The 21,963-nt window shown below is 36.6% G+C and overlaps 1 protein-coding gene across 1 annotated transcript; it reads left to right on the top strand.

Moving 5' to 3' along the window:
* The first annotated feature begins 18,035 nt into the window (after positions 1-18,035).
* On the top strand, positions 18,036-18,974 carry LOC144222933 (olfactory receptor 6C75-like). The gene has a single exon (XM_077753644.1). It carries the CDS (start codon positions 18,036-18,038, stop codon positions 18,972-18,974), a length of 939 nt encoding a protein of 312 aa, XP_077609770.1.
* The last annotated feature ends 2,989 nt before the right edge of the window (positions 18,975-21,963 follow it).

The following is a 21,963-nucleotide window of genomic DNA, read 5'->3' as shown; positions in this document are numbered from 1 at the left end:
AGTGTGTGTGTGTGTGTGTGTGTGTGTGTGTGTGTGTGTGTATTCCTTCTCCATTCATCAGTTGATGAACATTTGGGCTCTTTCTATAATGTGGCTATTGTTAATAATGGTGCTGTAAACTGAGATGCACGTGCCCCTCAAATCACTATTTTTATATCCTTTGGGTAAATACCTAGGTATTTACAATTGCTGGGTCAAAGGAGAGTTTTATTTTTAACTTGTTGAGGAACCTCCATGCTGTTTTCCAGAGTGGCTGCACAGTTTGCATTACAGCCAAGGAAGAGTGTAAGAGGGTTCCCCTTTCTCTGCATCCTCGCCAACATCTGGTGCTTCCTGTGTTCTTAATTTTAACCATTCTGACAGGTGTGAAGTGATATCCCATTGTGTTTTGATGTGCATTTCTCTAAATATGAGTGATGTTGAACATCTTTTCCTGTGCCTGTTGGCCATCTGGATGTCCTCTTTAGAAAATGTCTATTTATGTCTCCTGCCATTTCTTAACTGTACTATTTGGATTTTGGATATTCAATTTTAAAAGTTCTTTCTAAATTTTAGATAGTAACCCTTAATCAGATATGTCATTTGCAATATCTTCTCCCATTCAGAAAGTTGCCTTTTACTTCTGCTGACTGTTTCCTTCACTGTGCAGAAGTTTTTTTTTTTATCTTGGTGAGGTCCCACTGGTTCATTTTTGCTTTTGATAATCTCCCTCAGGAGACACATCTGGTAAAAAAAAAATCACTGTGGTTGATGTCAAGAGGTTATTGCCTGTGTTCTCTTCTAGAGTTTTGATGGTTTCTGATCTCACATATAGATCTTTAATCCCTTTTGAATTTATTTTCGTGTATGATGTAAGGAAATGGTCCAGTTTCATTCTTCTGCATGTTGCTGTCCAGTTTTCCCAACACAATTTGTTGAAGAGACTGGATTTTTCCCATTAGATATTCTCCCTGCTTTGTAGAAAATTAATTAACTATATAGCTGTGAGTCCATTTCGGGTTTCTTTTCTGTTCCATTGATCTATGTGTCTGTTTTTCTACCAGTACCATACTGTCTTTATCACTGGAGCTTTGTAATATAACTTGAAATTCAGAATTGTGATACCTCCAGTTTTGCTTTTTTTTTTTTTTTTTAAAGATTTTTTTGGCTTTCCTATGTGCTTCCATAAAAATTTCAGCATTGGTTGTTCTGGCTCATTGAAAAATGCTGGTGATATTTTAGTAGGGATTGCATTAAATGTGTACATTGCTTTGGGTAGTATAGATATGTTAACAATTTTTTTCTTCTAATCCATGAGCATAGAGTGTTTTTCCATTTCTTTGCGCCATCCTTGGTTTCTTTCATCAGTGTTTCATAGTTTTCAGAGTATAGATCTTTTACTTCTTTGGTTAGGTTTACTTATAGGTATCTTATAGTTTTTGATGCAGTTGTAAATGGAAGCAATTTATTGATTTATCCTTCTCCTGGTTCATTACTGGTGTATAGAAGTGGACCAGATATCTCTACACTGATTTTGTATCCTGTGACTTTCCTGATTTCATGTATCAGTTACAGCAATACTTTGGTGTTAGTCTTTTGGGTTTTCCAGGTTTTCCACATAAAATATCACATTGTCTGGGAATAGTGAAAGTTTAACTTTTTCCTTGCTGATTTGGATGACTTTTATTTCTTTTGCTGTCTGATTGTTAGGACTTCAAGTGCTACATTAAATAACAGTGGTGAGAGTATACATCCCTGTCTTGTTCTTGACCTTAGAGGAAAAGCTCTAAGTCTTTCCTATTAGGGATGATATCAGCTGTGAGTTTTTCATAAATGGCCTTTATGATGTTCAGGTATGTTCCCTTTATCCCTACTTTGTTGAGGAGTATTATCTATTATGGAAGATATACTTTATCAAATGCTTTTTCTACATCTATTGAGAGGAGCATTTGGCTCTTAACCCTTCTTTTATTAATGTGATATATCATTGATGATTTGCAAATATTGAACTGTCATTGGAACCCAGGAATAAATCACACTTGATTGTGGTGAATGATTCTTTGAATGTACTAATGGATTTGATTTGCTAGCACTTTGTTGAGAACTTCTGCATCCATGTTCATCAGAAATATTGGCTGGTAGTTCTCTTTTTTAGTGGGTTTGTGAAGGTTTTTGATTCATTCATAGAATGAGTTTGGAAGTTTTTCTTATATTTGTATTTTTCTGGAATAGTTTGAGGAAAATAGATATTAAATTTTCTTTAAATAGTTCGTATGTATAAATAAATAAATAAATAAATAAATAAATAAATAAATAAATAAATAAATAATGTTTGGTAGAATTCCCCTGGGAAGACATCTGGACTTGTTTGATGGGAGTGCCTCTTGGATTTGAATGTCTGTTTCCTTCCCCAGACTAGGGAAACTTTCAGCCAGAATTTCCTTGAGTAAATCTTCTGTCTTCCTTTCTCTCTTTTGTGCAACTTCATTATTTTCCATAATTCTAACTTCTATATCACTTATTCATTCATCTGCTTCTTCCATTATTGTGGTGATTGTATCTAGTTGGTTTCAAAGCTCAGTTATTGAATTCTTTTTTGGCCTGATTAGTTTTAACTCTTTTATCACTGTGGTAAGGGACTCCCTGGTGTCTTCAATGCTTTTCTTAAGCTTGGCTAGTATCCTTGTTTGTTGTTTTAAATTCTGGATCAAGTGCTCGCTTCGGCAGCACATATATTAAATTCTGGATCAAGCATATTACTTATATATGTTTTGAATAGATCCCTGGCTATGACCTTTTGTTGTTCTTTCTTTTGGAATGAATTTTTCTGTCTTTGCATTTTATCTAGGTTTCTGTCTTCTTCTGTGTGTTAGGAAAGCCTGTTATGTCTCCTGCTCCTAAGAGTAATGGCTTTACGAAGAAAAGATCATATATTATCCAGGGCTTGGGTCTTCAAGAAGTGTCTCTGCTGTATCCTGTGTGCATTCTGCTCCTGTGTTTTGACTGCTCTATATCTCAGGTCAGTCTTCTGCAGAGTTTCTCTTTGCTTGCCATGGAGAGTATTTGGATCTTGGCCAGAGTGTGTCAAATTTTAACTATATATGCACTTGTCTGCTTATTAAAAAAGACCTGATGCTATTTTCACTAAAACTGAAGTTTTGAAGAACTCCATGGTGAGTAAACATGTGCATGTTGGGATTTGTGCTGGTCTTCTGGAGGAGAGGCCCACTGTGCTGATACCCAGTCACACTTACCCAAGAAAAACAGCACTTGCATAGAACAGGTGGGCAGCGATTGGTATAAGCAGTTTAGCCCATCACTGTTGCTGCTCTGCTGCTGCTTACTGCAGTTAGTTTATGTTGTGGGGTGGGGTTGGATATGGCTCCCACCAGCTACTTTGTCCCTAGAGAGGGACATCTCCCAGATGCACTCCAAGAATGGAAAAACATCTTTTGCTATGTGTCGCAGGAGATACTCAGATTGCACCTTCTGCCCCCAGGCTTTCTGCAGGCCTTCTCCACAGAAGCACTATGGTGCCCTCAGTGCTCTATACTGGCCGCACTGTAGACCTCTAAAAGTCCAGTCTTTGAGACCCACTGGTTGAAAAATCTCACAAAAACCAGCCCCTCTCATTTCTGTTCTCACTGGCTTTAGGGAAGTGTTTTCCTTGTATAATCCCCTGTACACTTCTCTCTCGGTCTCTCTCTTTCTCTCTCCTCTGTCCATAACCAGGCTCCCTCTCCTCCACAGCACCCACAATCCATTTCTCTTCCAAACTACATCCCTTCACTTCCTACCTTCCACCATGTGACCTTTTCCCTCCCTTTAGTTGTACAATTTGTTCTGTAAGTCCTCAAGTCAATATGCTGCATATTCAAAATAATTTGAAATTTAGGTAGCTGCATTCCAGGGGTGAGGCAAGCCTAGGGTCCTTGTACTACTTTGCCATCTTAGCTTCTTCCCACCTATCACTAATAGTGACAATTTTTAAAGAGCTCCATTCCATTCCTACTTATCAAACTTCTGTAACTAGTAACACTATGTTTTCAATATATAAGAAAATATTTTTAATCTAGTGCTTGAAATAATCCTCACATTCATCTTTTTTTCTTTTTTCTCCACTGCTGTAGTTATACTTCAAATTTGGAAACTCATCTCAACTTGAGTATAATAATAATAATTTAAAAATCTTACATGATAATCTTCTTCTTCTCAGCAGTGGTTTTTTAAGCTTCCAGATTAGTGATTTCTAAAACCCTATTTTAAACATGTCACTCTTTTCTTGAAATATTTTCTTAGTTCCCAATTTATAGGTAGCAAATTAGGCTTTCTATTACTCTCCAAACTATAACCTCATGAAATCAATGAGTTGCCTCACTTTGCATCCACTCATATTGTTCAGTCTAGGCTTAGCACCCTGACATGAATTACCCCCAATTCTCTTTCCTTCCGTCTAGTTCTAAATTCTACCTACATCTGAGACTCAGCCCATATCTGTCCAAAATATACTATCTTCTTGCTACAATAAACAACTTTGGCACCACGTTTTCACATACTTTTTCAATATAATTATAGTTATCCCTCTATATGGTTGTACCTATTTATACTTTGATTATCTCATGCATATCATTTACAATCCTAACAAATTTACTGCTGCCATAAGATGGAATGAATTTCTCTATAAGGCCCTCTAACACTTATCACAATTTGGTATGCATTATGGAAGTTCATTGATTGTTTATCAAATGCATTTGTACATCCTTACTCTAAAATATTTTGGAGTAATTTGCAACAAATGCAGAGAAAAAATAATTTATTAAATGTACTGAAAACTCAATTTCTGTAAAACATGTTCCTAAACTTTTATATAAACTACATATTTTGTTTCTCAAATCAATTTTACCAACTGGTCTCAATGTCTTATACACTATTTTTATCATTGTAGAGAGGATAAACCTGAGGTGCAGAGGCATTTAATACCAATGGGAGGAGCCCAAATTCTAATCCAGGAATTTTGGATTCAAAACAACAGTTTTACCGCTAAACAGCTATATCACATTTATAATCAGCAAAATAAAAATGACATCATACAAAACTAATCGGAATACAAAATTTACATAGATTACCTAGAATATTTTTTATGACTTACCTTCAAATACTCTCTCTGAAGGTCTGACAAACAGGACAGAATAGAAAAGTACTTTGGACTATTTAAAAAATTTTTTTATTATTAGAGAAAAAGTACTATACCAACATTTCACAAAAGCAAAGATTTCTTAGCATTAAATTCTAAAGAAAACTCTACATGCAGGGCTTATTATTATGGACAAAATAAAGCATTTATACTATGTACAAAGGAAGATTTAACATAGCTGCATATGGTAGCAGCTTTCTATAAAAGCCAAGGATATTGCACTAAAAGATTTGTAGAAGACTAAGAAAATGTGGTCAGTTTGTACACTTTTAGGGTTCAACTTGATTCAAATATAAAATTTGTATTAACTACAGTGGTGTTAAGAGCTTAGGTACTAGTCATTTACTTATAATAGTAACATTTTTCAGAGCTGGGAAGATATATTGTGCTTTCTAATGAAGGTCTGGAAGAGTGATCCTTAAACTTTCTCCATTCCCTATTTTAAATTTAATCAATAAAAACATTGATTCTTTTTATTACATGAAAATCATGCCATTTGCAACAACATAGATGGAACTAGAGGATATTATGCTAAGTGAAATAAATCAGTCAGAGAAAGACAGATATATATGTAATTTGAGAAACTCAGCAGATGAACATCGGGAAAAGGAAGGAAAAATAAGATAAAAATGGAGAGGGTGGCAAACCGTAAGAACCTCTTAAACACAGACAACAAACTGAAGGTTGCTGCGGGGATACGGGTTAAATGGTCATTAAGGAGGGCACATTTAAGGATGAGCACTGGGTGTTGTATGTAAGAGATTAATCACTGGGTTCTACACCTGAAGCCAAGACACCACTGTATGTTAACTAACTTGAATTTAAATTTAAAAAAGGAAAAAGAAAATGAAAAACTCTCCAAAACTCATCTCTTCTTCCCTATTTTTATTGCTTCATTGGTAATCCAAGTTTAAAGACCTCTCTTCCCCAATCTAAATCCCATACTAAAACCACAGGAGCAGATGAGGTGGTATCCTACTTATAACTGAAATTAATGAAAATCATGCTTGTGAGAAAACGTACTGTATGTCTTCATAGGAGTAGGACTTCAATATCTTCAGGAAAAATGCAGAAGTTTTAAATTAGTTTTGGAGCTGTTCCAAATATAACCATTTTTCAGATTTATTACATAGAGTCCTGGAGCAGAATCACTGAGACGTTTCTTGATATTGGAAACTTTGCAAGTACATGTAAGGAGTCACTTCCCCTGATGTGTCTACTTTTCTGAGAAGCATGCATTTCTAAATGTCTACCTGAGGGGCGCCTGGGTGGCTCAGTCGGTTAACCGTCCAACGTCGGCTCAGGTCATGATCTCGTGGTTCGTGGGTTCAAGCCCCGCATCGGGCTCTGTGCTGACAGCCAGCTCAGAGCCTGGAGCCGATTTCAGATTCTGTGTCTCCCTCTCTCTCTGACCCTCCCCTGCTCGCGCTGTCTCTCTCTCTCAGAAATAAATAAAATATTAAAACTAATTTTAAAAAAAATGACTAATTGAATACACTGTTACAAAGAAAGATCTCCAGATAACAGAATGGATGGCATTGACTTAGATTTGAAGGAAATAAATTGTAGTTCTGTTTTATCACAGTTAAGATCAAAATCTGATTTGACAAAGACTTTGGATTGGTGTTAATATAAAATATAAAATGGAGCCTTTGAAACAGCATAAACACCATCTCAGCACACAATGAGTTCACCGAAGCTTTGTGTAATTAAAGATCCTTAAAAATCATGTTGAGATTATGCAGCTTAACCCACATCTGAAGTAAAAAGTCAATGACAGGTATGTCACAGAAAATGAATGATAAAAAAATAATGTAACTAATCAACAAAATTAATAAATAGGTGAAAATTGAATGCAAAACCTGTCTCTGTTTATTTTGCATAATTCCTCTTAAAGGAAAAACTATCTTTATTCAGATATATGCAGACACATTAATGTTAACAGTAGGTATCTCTGGAAAATAAGCTTGTTTGTGTAATGTTTTTATGTTTTGAATAGGAACAACTTTTACATAAGATATTATTCATTAATAATGTAACAACTGGAGTATTAATTATTTAAAGGGGTAATAGAAGTTGTAGCTCTAGATCCTCTCTGGCAGATCTCTCCATGATAGTACTGATAGGTAAATATAGATCTACAGATTAAAGAGAAGGAGTGGCATATGAAGCTAGCATAATGGATGTTTTAGTTAGAAGTATACACATGATATACACCACATATCAAAATAGATGTCACATCATGATGTAAAATTCACCAAAGAGGTGGGAAAACACCTATGTCACAATTTATAACACATCACACATATGGAGCTTGCTGAATAAAAGGCACCTACGCTGGCAGAACAGAACCAAGCTTCAATCCTCTCTTTCTCTGTGTGTGAATTCTCCTCTCCCATCTTTCTAATCTTCCATGATTAGAGTGCAGGAAGTCAAAAAGAGAGCAGGGAAATTCTTATTTGATGGATGCTGTTATTATGATCTACCAAAGCTTTTCACATGGCTTGTAAATCTTGAAAAATGACTATTTCACCAATGGGTTTCTGCAACTTCTTCAGAAACTCTCCCCAGCTCCTGAGTATCTCTCTCCTATGCTTCCCTTTGATCTGTGTGTCTATCACCAGATGAACGGATAAAGAAAATGTGACCCATATATACAAAGGAATATCATCCAGCCATTAAGAAGAAGGTAATTCTGCCATTTGTGACCACAGAGATGAAATTAGGGGACATTATGCTAAGAGAAATAAGTCAAAGAGACAAAGACAAATACTGTATGATCTCACTTACGTGTGGAATTTTGAAAAGGCAAACTCATAGAAACAGAGTACAATGATGGTTGTCAGGAGCTGAGAGGTGGAGAAATGGTTGAGGGTAGTCAAAGGGTGCAAATGTCTGGTTATGAGTAAGTTCTGGGGATTTACTATGCAGTATGCTGCCTATAATTAACAGTACTGTACTGAATGATGCTAAGAAAATAGATCTTAAATATTACCACACACAAAGAACATTTTTTAAAAAAATAACTATGTGAGGTGATGGATTTTTAACTAATCTTACTGTGGTAATCATTTCATAATATATACATATATCAAATCATTATGTTATACATCTTAAATGTATACAATGTTACACATCAAGCATATTTCAACAATACTGGAAAATAATGACAACAACAAAAGCCAATATTCAGGTATTATGACAGAAAATCAGTATCTCTTACATTGCATTAACACATATGTATTCATAATGAAATAAAGAGGAAATGCTCATAAATTATTTTTGTATTTGTTTTAAAGGTTTATTTATTTATTTATTCTTGCAAGGGAGCAGGCATGCATGAACAGGGGAGTGGCAAAGAGAAAAAGAGAGAGAGAATCACAAGTAGACTCTGCTTCATCAACACAGAGTCCAATGTGGGATTCGATCCAATGCAGAGTGAGATCATGACCTGGAGCCAGAATCAGGAGTTGGTCGCTTATCCAACTGAGCCACTCAAGCTCCCTGTTTGTTTCTTTAAATGGAGTTGATAATGGAGATTTTGTGTCTGGGAAATACCTGGGATCATTGAAAAAGTAACAAAGTATTCCTTGTCTCTGGTATGTAAGATTCTTCTGAGCATTTTCTCAAACATTAAAATGTGCTATCAGTTGAGCCTGACTTGCCAATTCACTTGACTTTCATTGCACTTCAGTTAGAAGGTGTGAGATTGGGAGCATTTGATGGGACGGTACTTGTTACTCTGTGTGGCTCCTTTGGTGGATCGTTCCTTCAGTGAGCATGGTCTTCGAAAGTCTCTGGGCTGGCAGCTCACTTGAATTCATCAAATACTTCCCTTGGATTTTTTATGTGATCAAAAATCCACGCTGTGCAGTTGCATTGTGGCAAACATGCAATGTGCTCCACAAATTCAGTACAATTTAAATAAAATCTTCATATTAGTAAAAAAAAAAAATGATAGAAATCCCTCTCAATAGACTAAAACCTCCCTCCTAAGAACTGTGGTGTGTTTGTACTATTGATCAGTATCCAATTGTTAAAGGGGCCAAAGATGAACTTTACACTATTCCCTCGGTAATAGGTTGCTGACTTGTTTTCAGATTAGCAAATCTCTCTCTACCTCTGTCTTGCTCTCTTTCTCTCCTTGTCTCTGTCTCTCTCTACTTTTCAAAAATGAGAACAGTAAGATGAAAAAGAAACTCATATTTACAAGTGCAATGATTCAAACCTTGAAAGGAAAAAGCAGTAGTATGACTGCTTAATGGCAACCTAGTGCAACTGATACTATTGCTCACTGTAGCCCAGACTAGTCACTAACGAATGGATCATTATAAAATTTTTGTGGCATACACTATTATAGTCATGTTCATAATACACCTCTGGAAACATTGTGACATCTTTTTAAGAATCACTTACCTGTGCTGATGGGCTGATACACAGTTTCTCCAATTACCAGAGAAGGAAAAACATACTGTAGGGTAATATAATTCTTTAAAAGCAGTCCGTCGTGAAGAATCCAAATGCTTCTGCCAGATTGTCTAATGTCAATTTGGTTTTAGGCACTGCTTTTTCGGCATCTTCTTCCTCATTGCCTGGTACTGGTTTGGAAGCATTCATCTCTATCAAGTCATAATCTGTTACTTCCTCTTGTGTGGTGTCTATTAGCTCTTGAATCTCTCCAGATCCATCTCTTGAAACCATTTGGCCCGACCTTTGTGCTGTATATACAATCTCTTTTGTGACTTTCTCTTCTTTATGTTTATTAATTTTTGAGAGACAGAGACAGAACGTGAGTGGGCGAGAGGCGGAGAGAGAGGGAGGCACAGAATCTGAAGCGGGCTCCAGGCCCTGAGCTGTCTGCACAGAGCCTGATGCAGGGCTCGCACTCACAGACTGTGAGACCATGAACTGAGCTGAAGTGGGATGCTCAACTGACTGAACCACCCAGGAGCCCCTTTTGTGACTTTCTTGATTGGCTCTGTCCCAAATCCTGTGAAGTCATGCACAACATCTGGACACAGTTTCCTCCAGATGGAATTTATGGTTCCAGGATTAATGGCTCACACAGATTCTTCTATAAGAACAATGGCATCTTCAGTGGTGTAATCCTTCCAGACTTTCATGATGTTCCATCAAGATTCTCTTCCATAATGTTGGCAATACTTTCCCTGGCCTATGGTGTATAAGGGGCCTTAAAGGTCCTATGGCTCCTTAATCTAGAGGCTGAATTAGAGAGATTGAGTTTGGGAGCAAATAAAGCAGCTGACACCTTCAGTGTTGAGCTCATGGGGTTCTGGGTGGCGAAGGGCATTGTCCAATATGAAAGGAACTTCAAAAGGTAGTCCCTTGCTGGCGCAGTACTTCCTGACTTTAGGGGCAGAGCATCAATGGAATCAATCCAGAAAAAGGTTTCTTGTTGTCCAGGCTTTCTTGTGGTACAACCAAAAGACTGATAGCTGGTATTTCCCTTCCAGGCTCAGGGGTTAGCAGCTTTATAGATAAAAGCAGTCTTAGACAAAACCTTGGCTGCATATGACAAAACAGTAGAATTAGCTTAATCCCTTCTTGCTAAATCCCAGTGCTCACTTTTCTTCTTTACTAATAAAAATCTTTTGTGGCTTTCCCCTGCACACTTGGTCCCCAGAATAGGGCACTTTTGTCTGCATTAAAACTCTGTNGGCATGGAGGAGGCACTTGTGGGGATGAGCACTGGGTGTTATGTGGAAACTAATTTGACAATAAACTATTTGTAAAAAATAAATAAAAGATAAAAATAAATAAATAAAATGATCTCACATTAAAAAAATAAATAAATTTAAAAAAACTCTGTTCAGCAAGGTATCTTTTCAGAGGCCCTGGGTGACTCAGTCAGTTAAGCATCTGACCTGGGCTCAGTTCATGATCTCATGGTTTGTGGTTAGAGCCCTGTGTCGGACTCTGCTGACAGTTCAGAGCCTGGAGCCTGCTTTGGATTTTGTTACCCTCCTCCCACCCCCGCCGCCTCCACACACACTCTGTCTGTCTCTCTCCCTCAAGAATATACATTTTTAAAAAAGCAAGATATCTTTTCTTCTCAAAGATTTTCTTAATGGCATATGAGAACTCATCTGCTGTCTCTCAATTGGCAGAACCCACTTCTCCTGTTATTTTGACATTTTAATAGGCACAGCTCTTTCTAAAATTATCAAACCATCATTCACTGGCCTTAAATGCTCCAGTCTTAGACACTTCAGTGATGTTGTTGTGTAATGACTAGGCTTTTCATTCAATCGCCTTTCATTCAATCATACCTAAGGGTATGCCTTTCTTAGTAATCCTATACCCACACAAAACTTGCATTTTCAATATGAGATACAAAGGTATTTTGCAAAAAAGTGTAAAGTTTTCATGACTGCTGTGGTAGCAGCAGCGATAGTTACACAAATCACAAATCCCNCCCCCCCCCCCCCCCCCCCTCCCTTTTTTTTTTTTTTTTTTTTTTTTTACAATAGTCCTTAATGCTGGATTCTTTTATCTTGAAATGGGCATCTATGGGTAACTGTAGACCTCAGTTGATAGTACATATCAAGCAATTCAACTTTTTCTTGTAACATTATGACTTTTCCCAGCGTCTTGGAAGCATATCCAGTATCACTAGTGGCACTTACTGTGGGTTCCACTGGTGTTATTAAGGGTTTATGGTATTGGACCAAACGTGATGAGAAATAATCAAAAACCTCAGGAGTTCAATTTTATTGTGGTAATCAATTTCCTGGGTAGATAAATATCTCACACTGAGATATTAGGGCCACATGGTCTTGTAAGCAGATTCTCACAATGCTTGAGCTCACCACAATAGCAACAGGAGACGGCTATGAAAATACGCAATAGTTCAGTGTGTACCACAGTTCATCTTACACAGTTATGATCTGATACTGTATCTTTAAGTTTGTTTGCATTTCTCTCCATATATGAATGGCACCATATATAGTTTTCCAGTGTTTGAGTGTATAAGTTTTGATAAATTTTAACTTTAAAAGTTTTTTAATATTAATTTATTTATGTCGAGAGAGAGAGAGAGAGAGAGTAGGAGCAAGACAGAGAGAGGAAGAGAGAGAGAATTCCAAGCAGGCTCCACACTGTCAGCACAAAGCCCAATGTAGGGATGAACTCACTGACCATGTGATCATAACCTGAGCAGAAATAAAGAGATGGACTCTCAACCGACTGAGCCACCCAGGTGCCCCTGAGCTAGTCATTTTTAATAAATTGTACACAGGGGTGCCTGGGTAGCTCAGTCGGTTGAGTAGTCAGCTCTTGGTTTCAGCTCAGGTCATGATCTTAGAGTTAGATCTCAGGGTCTTGAGATAGATCCCCATTTGGGCTCCTTGCCGGGTGTGAAGACTGTTTAAGATTCTCTTTATTCCAAGGCATCTGAGCAGCTCTGTTGGTTAAGAGTCTGACTCGATTTCAGCTCAGGTCATGATCTCACAGTTTGTAAGTTCAAGCCCCATGTCCAGCTCTGCACTAACAGTGTGCAGGCTACTTAGGATTCTGTATCCCTCTCTGTGCTATCTCTCTCTCAAAATAAAAATTAAAAAAAAAAAAAGATTCTCTCCCTCTGCCCTTCTGCCTGGCTCAGATGCAAGGTCTCTATCTCTCCCTCCCTCTCTCTCTCAAAAAAAAAAAGGGAGGGGGAACAGGCATAGGAAAAGATCTGAAAACTGAGAGTAGAAGTTACTCTTTCATAAGACATTTACATTTATAAAGGAAATCTCCATTTCCAGGGGTGTCTCTGTACCTCTCTTTACCAAGAAGCAGAGGATGATCAAATCTCTAGAATTTCTTATTAAAGGACTGACAGTAATTTAAATCTGCATAACAACATACCCTCATTCTGNCACCGGCGGACTGACACCCAGGCTCCCCGGGCTCCAGAAGCACTCTCTGAGACTCTGCGCATCCAGGTCTGCAAAGCCACCTCCATGGGGCCAGGGCCTTCCCCCCCCCCCCCCCCCCCCCCCACACACACACACACTTCTTCTTTTGGCTTTCACTGAAGAAGTTATTTAAGGTAGTAGCTTTGGGCCATTGAAGGGAGTTTGTTATTCAGTTTTCTTGGATCTTCCCCATGTACACAGGAGGTACACACGTTATTAAACTTCTGTTTTTATTTTGAAATCAGTCTTTTATTATAGGGGATAGTCTTACTCAAGAACCTAGAAGAATAGAGGGACAACTATCTTCCCTACCCTACATAAAGCAAATTTTCACATATCTTTACTTATTAACAGGTTCACCACAATGTATAATTTTAAATAATATTTTGGTCTACACATAAACATTGCATAATACGATTGCAACAATGTTTGTGATGAAACAAGAGTATGCTTATGGCACACTATTCAAATTATTGATTTTATTTAAATGTCTATTTATTTTTGAGACAGTGAGAGACAGAGCTTGAGGCAGAGAGGGGCAGCGAGAGAGGGAGACAGAATTGGAAGCAGGCTCCAGGCTCTGAGCTGTCACCACAGAGCCCGACGTGAGGCTCAAACCCAGGAACTGTGAAATCATGACCTGAGCCTAAGTCGGAAGCTTAACTGACTGAGCCACCCAGGCGCCCCATCAAATTACTGGCTTTTATTGTTAATAAATTAATATACTTTTAGTGTAAAATAGCTGTTCTGCTTTAATAGTCTCTTTACTGTGCATTCTGTGTTATTTAATCATATGCCCTGAATAACTTCATGTTTCCCATAGAAACAGTAAAAATATCTTAAAATCCTTGTTCAGACAGTGTCTAGCATTTTAAAGTTATGAGACACTCCCAAATCCCATTTAATATAAATGGTTTATATGTATGTACCTCCTTGATTAAGTAGCAACTGATACTTCTCAAGTAATGAATGTAAATAGGATATTATACATGTCATTTCAGATCAATGCAGTGAGAAATAAGATGATGCAGGTGGGAGGGTGGAATATTGCTCCAATTGGACATGAAATACAGAATCTGAGATTTCAAAAACATTCTCACATTATTTCTGTAAGTGAAAATTATACAGACAGTTGTCTTTATTATCTTCCTATTCTCAAAACCTAAGTTTGAGCCCAACACATAATGAACATCTAAAAAGTAATTTTTGAGGAACACCTAGGTGGCTCAGTAAGTTGAATGCCCAACTTCAGCTCAGGGAATGATCTCACAGTTTGGGAGTTTGAGCCCCATGTGGGGCTTTCTACTGACAGTGAGGAACCTACTTTGGATTCTCTGCCTCCCTCTCTGTCTGCCTCTCCTGCACCACCCCCCCACCACACACGCATTTTCTCTCTCTCTCTCTCTCTCTCTCAAAAATAACTAAACAAAAATAACTAAACAAAAAATAACATATTGGGGTGGCTAGGTGGCTCAGTTAAGTGTCCAACTTCAGCTCAGGTCATGATCTCATCATTTGTGAGTTCAAGCCGTACATCGGGCTCTGGACTGAGAGTGGAGGTCCTGCTTGGGATTCCCTCTCCTTCTGCCTCTACACCCTACTTCCCCCCAAAATAAATAAATAAGTTTTAAAATGAATGAATCAATAAATAAATACCTACAAATATATAAATAAAATTTTAAAAATTAATTATTGGGGTGCCTGGGTGGCTCGGTTTGTTAAGTGTCTGACTCTTAATCTCTCAGCTCAGGTCATGATCTCACAGTTCATGAGACCAAGTCCTGCGTGGAGCTCCAGGCTAACAACACAGAGTCTGATTGGGATACTCTCTCTCTGTCTCTGCCCCTCCCCTGCTTAAGCACATTCTCTCTCTCCCTCTCTCTGAAAACAAATAAAAAAAGTTTTTTAACTTTAAAAAGTTATTTTGAGAAAATAAATAAATAAATAAATAAAACTAAAACATAAAAATAAATTATTGAATGTGTACATAGTACTGATTCTACTGATCAGGTTTACTATGTCATCATTCAATGGATAAATGTAAAAGCTTAAAGTTAAGCCTGACATCTCTTATGGTACAGAATAATAGAGACCTCAGACCCAGTTTTAAAAAATTCTTAATATTTTCCCTACAATTGGAGAGAAACCCTCTGTTCAAAACTTAGTCCATTGCCCTTGGGAAATTGTTAATCTCAATTACTCCATTATTAAGTTTTTTCTCCTTAGGAAGTTAGAAATTATTATAAAAATTTAAACTATTCTATATATTTTTCTCCTCTGATTTCAGGCCACTCTCACCTAAATATTCTATTCTGAATTGGGTACTAATTTGGACTATAGTTTTAATGCCAGTGTCCTGAGAACACCAATCACTATCGTAGTTTTTGTTTATACATTCAACTAATCCCCCTGAGTCCATTAGGAATGGAGCAGATAAAATTATGGCTGGCCTGAATAACATTACTAAGATCACATCATTTTGTCCATTAAGCTTGGAAAGACAATACATTAGCTTTCATTTCAACTGCAACTTATTTCATGTTAAGTGTCAAGATAATACTTTCATAAATGGCAATAGGTAAGATCTTGAAAGACCTCACTCAGTTCCTTAGAGAAATTTGGGTTGATGTACAGAAATAGGTTCACATATACCCTTTCTTTAAACACAGTAGAAGAGGTCTTGAAATTATTCTTTATGATAATATTTTGAATATTTGGTCACAAATATAAAATGACAGAGGAGAAACAGATTGCAAAGGCTTTTGAAAAATCCCAAAGCACTTACATTTAAACAAATTTAAGAAGTTATTAAAAATACCATTGACTAAACCAATGATATTTACCACAAAAGTATGTCCTTAACTTTTTCTTTCAAGATTATGTTTTTGCTTTTATAATATATATTTATGCTGTATATAAGTATTCTCAATTAATGCACAATGCTTTATATGAATAAAATTAAACCACACAATTTCTATGAACTATATAAATAAAGAAAATTTTAAAACTACTATGATTTAATAGTTTTATACAACATTTTTATTATAACATTGATATTTTGTGATTGATAGAACTATATGACTTTTGTGTTCTTAGCTAGATATCTTTAGATATCTCTTAATAAGAATAATTTTAATTTTTTTAAGATTTTAAGTAATCTCAACATCAAACATGTGGCAAACTTACAACTCCAAGATCAAGATACACCTGCTCTACCGACTGAACCAGTCAGATGCCCTAATATCATTTTAATATAATCCATTTCAGGACAAAATGTATTATTTTTCAGCAAGATTCAGAACAGTTTAATTGAGGTATCTTAACATTGAGCAGATATTTCTTATGTTTTAGTTTTATACAATGTGGATTTATACACAGTAAAAGTTAGCATCTGTCAAGTAAAGGCAGAAGTCAAAAAAATACATATCTTATGACCACAGAGAGGACAGATTATGGAAAGTAGGAATTATTCTTTTCCAGCAATTATGCAGGTAAAAGATTTTAGTAAATTCATTAACATATTAAATTTATTGACTAATATTCAGAAAACATCATTCCTTTCAAAAACTCTTAAATCTCTGAAGGACATAGAAAACGAATAAGACAATACAAGCATAGACAGGCTGAACAGTTAAGTAGTTTTAAAAATGATCTTAGATGACAGCATATCTAAAGCTTTTATGAAAAATAAAAACTTTAAACAGAAAAAAAGCAAACAAATCCTGAGCAACACCCAGAGTTGTATTAGAAACAAAATAGAAGAGGGGCGCCTGGGTGGCTCAGTCGGTTATGCATCTGACTTTGGCTCAGGTCATGATCTTAGGTTCATAGGTTCGAGCCTCACATCGGGTTCTATGCTGACAGCTCAGAGCCTGGAGCCTGCTTCAGATTCTGGGTCTCCCTCTCTCTCTGCCCCTCCCCCACTTCTGCTCTGTCTCTCTCTGTCTCAAAAATAAATAGAACAAAAAAATTTTTTTAAAGAAACAAAATAGAAGAAAAAATAATGATAATCTTTGCCTCCCAAAACGTAGCTTGATGCTGAACTATTCCCTTTTATCACCCCTCAAGAAAAGAATAAGCAATGTGTGGAGAAGTGCTAAGTTATTTTAGAAATAAGTAAGCACACTTACAATTTACAAAAATAAAATTAGGACTTAAATAAAAATCCTGCTTTATATGTCAGAGATTTGTGATAAGTAGGCAATAAAAAAATATATATGGAAAACATATTGCTCTTAGGCAATATAACAATATATACTTACTTATATACTCTTAGATATATACTTACTTATATACTTACTTATATACTCTTAGACCATTATAACAGATTAGTAATTAAAATTAGAATGTCTTTTGGCATAGCCTTTGGAATTAGATTGGGGCTACTCTCTCATCCATTAAATATTTCTGGATCCTGTATACTGTTATCAGAGACACATTATTCTACCAGATGGGCAAGTGAGTGGTCTCTGTAGATTGTAAAAGTTTGAATGGAAAAAGAAAGAGATATTTATTCAAAAGAGAAAAAATGTTAAAGATGTGAAGAGGAATGCCACAATAAAACAAACACCTTTAAAGGGTATTATGGTATGCTGGGAGTAAACTCATAATCTTGTATGAGGAGGTTTTAATCCGAGGTTTTAATTTCCCTTTTATTCTTGTTTTCAGGAATATACTGAAACATTCAGAAGGCAGATTTATATTGAGAGATGTGAAAATACAATGAAAGAAATATAGAAATATTGAATCAATATATCACACAATAAAGAAATGTTAAACATATTTTGTTTCCTTTAGTACAAAATCATTTTCTTCTAAAAGCAGAAGACGGTAATGATTTTTTTTAACGTGTGGTGTGTGAGTTTCTTTTCAGATGTCATAATTTTTATTTTTCATCTACTTTTCAGCTGAAACAAGAAATACCGCCATAAAGAAGGAAAATAATGAGAAATTACACAACAGTAACAGAGTTTATTCTTCTTGGATTGACAAATGACCCACAGTGGCAGGTTGTACTTTTCGTATTTCTTCTTGTTACTTACATGCTAAGTGTAACTGGGAACCTGGTCATTATCATCCTCACCCTTTCAGATCCCCACTTAAAGACTCCAATGTATTTCTTCCTTCGAAACTTCTCATTCCTAGAATTATCATTCACATCTGTCTGCATTCCCAGATTCCTTGTCACTATCGTGACGGGAGACAGAACTATTTCCTACAATGATTGTGTGGCTCAGTTATTTTTCTACATCCTGTTGGGGGTGACAGAGTTTTACCTTCTGGCTGCCATGTCCTACGACCGCTACGTGGCCATCTGCAAGCCTCTGCATTACATGACCGTCATGAGCAGCAGAGTCTGCATCCTTCTTGTCTTTAGCTCCTGGCTTGCGGGATTCCTGATCATCTTTCCACCAGTAATGCTGCTGCTGAAGATGGATTTCTGTGCCTCCAATGTAATTGATCATTTTATCTGCGACTCTTCTCCAATTCTACAGCTTTCGTGCACAAACACTCGCTTTTTAGAACTCATGGCATTTATTTCAGCAGTGGTAACACTTATGGTCACCTTAACACTAGTTATGATCTCCTATACATATATCATCCGGACAATTCTGAGAATTCCTTCCAAGAGTCAAAGGAAAAAAGCCTTTTCCACTTGTTCCTCCCACATGATAGTGGTGTCCCTCTCTTACGGCAGCTGTATTTTCATGTACCTTAAGCCTTCTGCAAGGGAAAGGGTGACTTTAAACAAAGGGGTAGCTGTAATCATTACCTCAGTTGCTCCTCTCTTGAATCCTTTCATATATTCACTAAGGAATCAGCAGGTGAAGCAAGCCTTCAAGAACATGGTCCAGAGAATGGCCTTTTCTTTATATAAATGAATGTGATTATGCAAAAAATATATACATACCCCTGAAAACAAAACTGAATGAAAAACTCTCTGGCTTTTTCCACATAAATTCTTTAAACACCCCATATCATTCTTTCAGCTAGACATTTTTATATATTGTCAATTCCTCTTTTTCTTATTAGCCTAAAAGCTGGGTCCTTTGTATCTTAAGTTCTAGAGAATATGGCCAGTTTTCACCTGTATAAATTTTAGATGTCAAAAATCTTTATTGTTTCTCCTATCAAGGCAAAGTACTTTATAAATCTGTACAAAAATGCAAATGACAATGCTGTAGGAAGTTTACTAAAAACCACATACAAATGTAAAATTTATATTATGTGAAATAAGTAAAAAAGTGTATCTCAATTAGTATCCCTAAATTTTCTTCTTCTTACCAAGAAAAGAATATCTTTCATTGAAGTTTTCCCTACTTCTTCCAAGCATATTTTAAAAGCAAAATCATGGTCTATAAAGGCACATTAAAAAATTCCTTTTTACAATCAGATTTTTTTCAATGGATACAAAAATGGTCTTTCCTACTGATTGGAGAAAACAGAAAAGTCAGCACCTCGAACACTGTGAGATGTAGACTTCGGAGAGTGTCTTGGAAAGGACGACATATGACTCGCTTATGCCTTAGCTTTCCTTTATTAGCAAATCTACATACTGTGTTTACCTGTCCATTGCCTCCTTCGCAGCAGGCGCTGCCTCCCTCATCCATGTTCAAAATAAACATGACTCTTGCAGGTAACTGTAAAAATGTGTCCAAGCCCGGTTCCTATGGTCAATGAGTCCCTCAGCTTCTATGTATCACTAGTAAGAGTGTTAGTCTTGGGACTATAGTTAGGAGTCTAACTAGATACTGGGTACGTGGATTTGACTTTGATTTCTTGATTTCCAGCTTGGTCAGGTATATAGGTTAAGGTAAAGAGCTCTACCATACACAGTCTCTAAGTAGAGACTTTTCTTTCCTGATTGCTCATTTACTCATCGATAAGACTGTGTGAGCCCTCATCTATTTCTTACCACTGTGCTTTCATGGAATGAGTTACATTGTTTTCTCAAACAGATTTAACACAACACTACCATAAAGTGAAAATAAACTGATTTTATTTGATTATAAATTATTTATTGGAGCAATTTGTAAAGAAATGAAACCATACAAGTTTGCTTTTATAATGGGGCGCCTGGGTGGCTTAGTCGGTTGAGCGTCCGACTTTCGCTTGGGTCATGATCTCGCGGTTCGTGGGTTCCAGCCCCGCGTCGGGCTCTGGGCTGACTGCCAGCTCACAGCCTGGAGCCTGTCTCAGTCTGTGACTCCCTCTCTCTCTGACCCTCCCCTGCTCACGCTGTCTCTCTCTCTCTCTCCTAGAAATAAATAAAACATTAAAAAAAAAATTTTAAAAAAAGTTTGCTTTTATAAGACTATACCAAGTAATCAGAAACACAAAAGTGAAAGTCAAGAATGTGGGAAAACAATGTGCAAGTGTTAGTTAAATGAATATGTATTATATTGTGGTAAGTATAATAGAATCTAAGTAGGAAGAAAGCAGAGAGAAGAGGGGATATAAGAGGGTAAATGAAAGTTCATCCTCTTGATTGACAGAAACCTCTCAAATTGATTCTAACATTCACATTGTCGGTAAGGTAAGAAAATCCCTATAAATCTTTCCAAAACTAATATTAAATGCTTTAAATTGAAGTAATTTTTAGAAGTATTATAAAATAATAAACTTTTCATTCCAAATGTAATTTTGGTGAGAAATGTATCAGATATATTTTGGAGGTCATGTTTTTAGAAGCTTTCAAAAAGTATTTATGGGGGCCCCTGGGTGGCTCAGTCAGTTGAACGTCTGACTTCGGCTCAGGTCATGACCTCACTGTTCATGGGTTTGAGCCCCACGTCGGGCTCTGTGCTGACAGCCAGCTCAGAGCCTGGAGCCTGTTTCAAATTCTGTGTCTCCCTCTCTCTCTCTGACTCTCCCCTGCTCATGCGTCTCTCTCTCTCTCAGAAATAAATAAAACATTAAAAAAATTTTTTTAAGTATTTATGCCCATACTTAATGTTCACACTGTAATATTTCAAAAATGCTATTCTTTTTTTTAAGTTTTTATTTAAATTTTAGTTTGTTAACATGAAGTGTAATATTCATTTCAGCTGTAAGATATAGTGATTCAGCACTTCCATACAACACCAGTACCCTCCTTAATCTCCATCACTTATTTCACATCCCTCACTCACTTCCCCTCTAGAAACCATCAGTTTGTTTTCTTATAGTTAAGAGTCTGTTTCTTGGTTTGCCTCTCTGTCTTTGTTTTCCCTTTGCTCACTTGTTTTGCTATTAAATTCCACATGAGTGACATCATTTGGTATTGGTCTTTCTCTGACGCTTACCATAATACTCCTTAGCTCCACCCACACTGTAGCAAATGGCAAAATTTCATTCTTTTTTTTTTTAAGGCTGAACAGTATTCCACTGTGTGTGTGTGTGTGTGTGTGTGTGTGTTTTATTGATTGTTTCCTTGATTTGCTGCATTTTTAATGAGAGGTGAGTACTCTGTGTTGACAGTAATATGTAATCAAAATGAGGCAAAACTTTATATCATTAACTTTGTTATGAGAGTCCCTAACTCTACTGGACTATGTTTTTAGCAAAGAAAGAAGGAAAGAGAGAAAGAAAGAGAGAGGGAGAAAGAAAGAAAGAAAGAAAGAAAGAAAGAAAGAAAGAAAGAAAGAAAGAAAGAAAGAAAGAAGGAAGGAAAGAAAGAAGGAAAGAAAGAAAGAAAGAAAGAGTGAATGAGGGGTTGAAAAGCATTTGGCTCTGGCAAGAGCAAAAATAAACCACATTTAGTACCATCTCTTTCTCTCCAGTTTCCTAAGGTGGGATTCTCACTGCTATTTGCATTGCCTTAGTTTTCATTTTCCAGAATATGTAGATCCACAAGAGAGTGTATGTCTTTCATGGTTTCAATTGGCATTC

The sequence above is a fragment of the Crocuta crocuta genome, unplaced genomic scaffold (assembly GCF_008692635.1).
Source record: "Crocuta crocuta isolate KB4526 unplaced genomic scaffold, BGI_CrCroc_1.0 scaffold30, whole genome shotgun sequence".
NCBI lineage: Eukaryota > Metazoa > Chordata > Mammalia > Carnivora > Hyaenidae > Crocuta > Crocuta crocuta.
This window is presented reverse-complemented; position numbering and strand designations above follow the sequence as displayed.

Bases quoted from the DNA above. Each gene is read 5' to 3' on its own strand.
- LOC144222933 (XM_077753644.1), top strand. From the start codon at position 18,036: ATGAGAAATTACACAACAGTAACAGAGTTTATTCTTCTTGGATTGACA.